The sequence below is a fragment of the Austrofundulus limnaeus genome, unplaced genomic scaffold, assembly GCF_001266775.1.
Source record: "Austrofundulus limnaeus strain Quisiro unplaced genomic scaffold, Austrofundulus_limnaeus-1.0 Scaffold85, whole genome shotgun sequence".
NCBI lineage: Eukaryota > Metazoa > Chordata > Actinopteri > Cyprinodontiformes > Rivulidae > Austrofundulus > Austrofundulus limnaeus.
Window position 1 is genome coordinate 1,962,921 of NW_013952487.1, and position 4,071 is coordinate 1,966,991.

The window sequence follows — 4,071 nt, forward strand, 5'->3', positions numbered from 1 at the left end:
AAAACTGTATCTTGATGAGTGTTTGTTTTTCAATATCATTAGCATCGCAAGATTTGTTTAGTTTACACGTCCGTAACGCACACCCGCCTTCAGAGTCAAGAACCAATCAAATTTTGTGAAGACAAGTGATCTGAGAGCGCAATTCACAACGCTGCGATCGCTATCACGTCCCGTGTGTCGGGTTTCACCCTGGCTGCGATGACAGCCGTTAATCGCTGTAGTTTGTCGCTCCCCGTGTGTCGAGCCCTTTAGGAATGACATTTAATACCAAGCTGACGCACTAACAAAAACGTTCAAATTGTCCTGAAACTTTTAACATAGAAACCTTTTATTGCTATCGACCTAGCTATGAAAGAATATTCAATTTTAATACAAGAACACTAAATTATTTTAATGAAACAATCATATCTATGAGACCTTCATATCAACTGCTGTGGGCCACTTCCAACCAAATGCAAAAATCACTGATATCAAGCCAAGCATCACTGAAAACATACGTTACCATGTTTAAACGACAAGCAGTGGACATGACTGAARTCCTTTGGTTTTTGGGCAGGTGAACAAACCGTCGTATATGGGGGGTTGTAGCAGCAAAGAGGTCGAAAACATGGAAGTGTGCCATTTTTGCCTGCAGTTATCACGATTTGTAGTTTAACGTATGCAAAGACTGGTAGCAAACTAAGGACTAATGAAGACAGATCACATCAACCTCTGATTACTGTGCTTTACTTTAAAGCAGCCAATGCTTCTCAGGAATGATTGAAAGTAAAAAAAAATAAGACTTGACAAAATAAAATTTAAGACTTTGGATGAAAATCTGGGTGTTTTTAAGACTTTTTAGACCTAAAACTTTGATTTTCAAATTTTAGACTTTTTTTAAGACCCTGCATGAACCTGTGGCCCAAGCCACCTGCAGCTGTAATCGCAGCAAAAGTTGGCGCTACAAAGTATTAACGCAAGGGGGCTGAATAATTTTGCACGCCCCACTTTTCAGATTTTTATTTGTTAAAAAGTTTAAAATAACCATTTTAAAATATATTTTATTTATATTTATACATCCATTTTAAATAATTTTTTTAAATATCCAATAAATTTTGTTCCGCTTCACAATTGTGTCGCTCTTGTTGTTTCTTCACAAAAAAATTTAAATTTTATATCTTTATGTTTGAAACCTGAAATGTGGCAAAAGGTTGAAAAGTTCAAGGGGGCCGAATACTTTCGCAAGGTTTTGTATTTATTTATTTTGTTTTTGCAGGTTTTATTCGCACAAGCTTAAAATCCAGAAACTGCATTTCCTTTTTTTTTTTTTACTATTTTCTGTGTGTTTAATGAGCATTACGAATCCACAGTTTTTACAGAAAGCAGCATGATGACTAGCTGAAGTCTGCACATCAGTTAGCATGTTGTATTTATTAGCAGCGGTGTGCAAAGCTACCAGAACAGCTTTAAAGCTCCCCTCAGACCTGTACCCACCTGCACCTTGTTGGACTCCAGCCTGCTCCTGTTCTCATTGTTGGACTTGGCCGCCTTCTCTGCCGCCTTCTTCTGCATGTGAGGACCACGGCCGAAGAAGATGTAGTTGACGAAGGCGTACTCCAGCAGGGCCAGGAACACAAAGACAAAGCAACCCATCAGGTAAATGTCGATGGCCTTGACGTAGGGGATCTTGGGTAGGGTCTCTCTCAGGTGGGTGTTGATGGTGGTCATGGTCAGCACAGTGGTTATACCTGCAGACATGAGCAGAAAATTAATGAGATCTTCTAGATCAGTGTTTCCCAAAGTTGGGGTTGTGACCCAAAGTGGGGTCCCGAAACATCAAGGTGGAGTCCTGAAAAGATTTTCTGAATTAATTACATTTTTGCCTTAGTTGCCTAAAATGTATAAATGTGAATAATAAATATTGTTACTATGCCCATGTTTAGTTGACCTGATACAAATGTTTATCATCCAAAAATAGTTGTGGGCTCAGGTCTCTGCTACTGTTATTTTGTGGGTCAAAAGCTGAACAGTTTGGGAACCACGTCACTTCAGAAATCAATTTAAAGGGTAATAAAATGATTGGTGATGTAATATTTTCCCTAAAATTATTACAAAAACACAAAATAAGTATAAATAAGTATTTGTGTAGCCTTTGTTTTTATGGTTATTAACATTTGTGTACTCAGACCAGTAATATTTGGGGTCACAAGTTTTTGCAATGAATATTTTGTGGGTCAGAAGATAAAAAGTTTGGGAACCACTGTTCTAGAGCCTCATTTATTGCTACATTTTGATAATTCAATGTGCTCCATTATTTATTACAAGCAAGGAATGCACACATGCATCAATAAATCACTTTAAATTAGACATATGATGCTTTTAAATCCTTTTTCACATTTAAATCATTCAGTTTATAAAGTGGAGCTACAACACTCTGGTKTGAATTCCTCTTTATTCTAACTTTACCAGCTCCTCTTTCACAACTTTTCTGGTGTCAAAGCAGCTGGTTTTAATACTCCTTTAGGGCACTTCAAGCCCCGCCCCCTCCAGCTTCCAGACCGGTCCACTCCGGCTCGTGAGAGCGGGGGTTATGTTTTCTAGTGTTGCAGAGATGTTTCATTTACAACTGAAAGATGTGAATAAAGAAGACTTGTCCATCCAGCCTTTACATGTTGGAGCCAGAGTCTGACCAAGAACCAGAGTCTGACCTGGAACGAATGAAGACAAGGTAATTGTAGTTTGTAAGTCCAGACCTTATATGGTAATTTTGTTGCAGATAATTTGACATAATAGTTCAGAAAACGTCATAGTAAATATAGAAAACTGAACAGGCTGAAAAATCTGACCCAAACAGAATATTACGATATTTTTGCAGCACCAGGAGAGACTAAGTTAAACTTTTCTGCCTCCTAAAGACTCCCAGCACGTATCAAAATGTATTTAACAGCTAAAAAAGTGGATTTTGCAGATAAAATTAAATGCATCTACTACAAAATGCAGATAAAAATGCATTTGTCCCAAATGTTACCCAGCATTTTGCGCATAGCACTCAGCTGAGTTTCAGTTTCTTCAGTAAATTTCACACTACATTTTAACAAAAAATACATTTTTTTCTAGTTTAAGTGCATATTTTTAAACGCCTTAGTAAATGTTGACACCATGCAGAACCATTTGTATCTAATAGCCCAGAACTAAAATGCTAAAAGGAGAGTTTAGCCTTTGATGTTCACACAGATGGTGTGTGCTGCCGTGTGAGGAGCAGATTCCTGTAAAATCTTTAGTGGATGTAATGAAGAGGCTCTGCTCTGCCCCGACTCACCTCTGGTTCACACACACAGCCCTTAATGGAAGACTAATGGCTGATTTAAAAACTAAAATTGATGGGCCTTGGACCTGACATCACCTCAGTAACTCAGAGCTTCCAGTCAGACAAGGCTCGGTTCTCTTCCTGAGAGATGGAGACTGATGTTCCCCCTGCAGTGTTGGTGTGGTCTCCAGAGTCCTCTTTGAGTTCAACATCATTTTTACCAGGGTTGTAAAACAACTAAGTACAAATACTTTGTTAAAGTACTTAAGTAGAATTTTTGGGTATCTGTACTTTACTTGAGTAATTGTTTTTCAGTCTACTTTTAACTTCTACTCCTTACATTCTTTAAAAAAGGCAAGAAGTAGAAAGTCATTGCTTTTATTGCATTTTTGCTTGTTTTCATTCCAGCTTGTTATTGTAAAAATTAAATACTTTCCATATAAACTGTGCCTCCTAGATAGAGTGAATTTAACTGTGGTTGAATGAGAAGTACAGTATAAATATATAAAACTCTGATACTGTATTAGTTTGTACACAAAAAAAACCATGACACACTCCAACAGGACATAATCATTAAAATAAAAGGACTGTACTTAAGAAATATTTGTATTTCATGAGTTATATTATTACATTTGGCCGCAGCCCTCAGATAGATTTTCATTTTGGGGAAAAGCTTTGTGCAGCCTTGATATATGTATATAAACTGAAACAGCTGGACTAGTGCATCCTAAATTTAACATAAATTAATTATTTTAATACGATATAGTCATTTCTGCATTTTTTGT

At 37.1% G+C, this 4,071-nt stretch overlaps 1 protein-coding gene across 1 annotated transcript in view; it reads right to left on the reverse strand.

Moving 5' to 3' along the window:
* The window catches only part of gabrb1 (gamma-aminobutyric acid type A receptor subunit beta1), a 47,603-nt gene that overhangs the window by 5,542 nt on the left and 37,990 nt on the right, over positions 1-4,071 (reverse strand). The window contains exon 8 of the mRNA XM_014011886.1: positions 1,474-1,727. Coding sequence (XP_013867340.1) covers positions 1,474-1,727 — 254 coding nt within the window. The remainder of the gene's footprint in view (positions 1-1,473; positions 1,728-4,071) is intronic.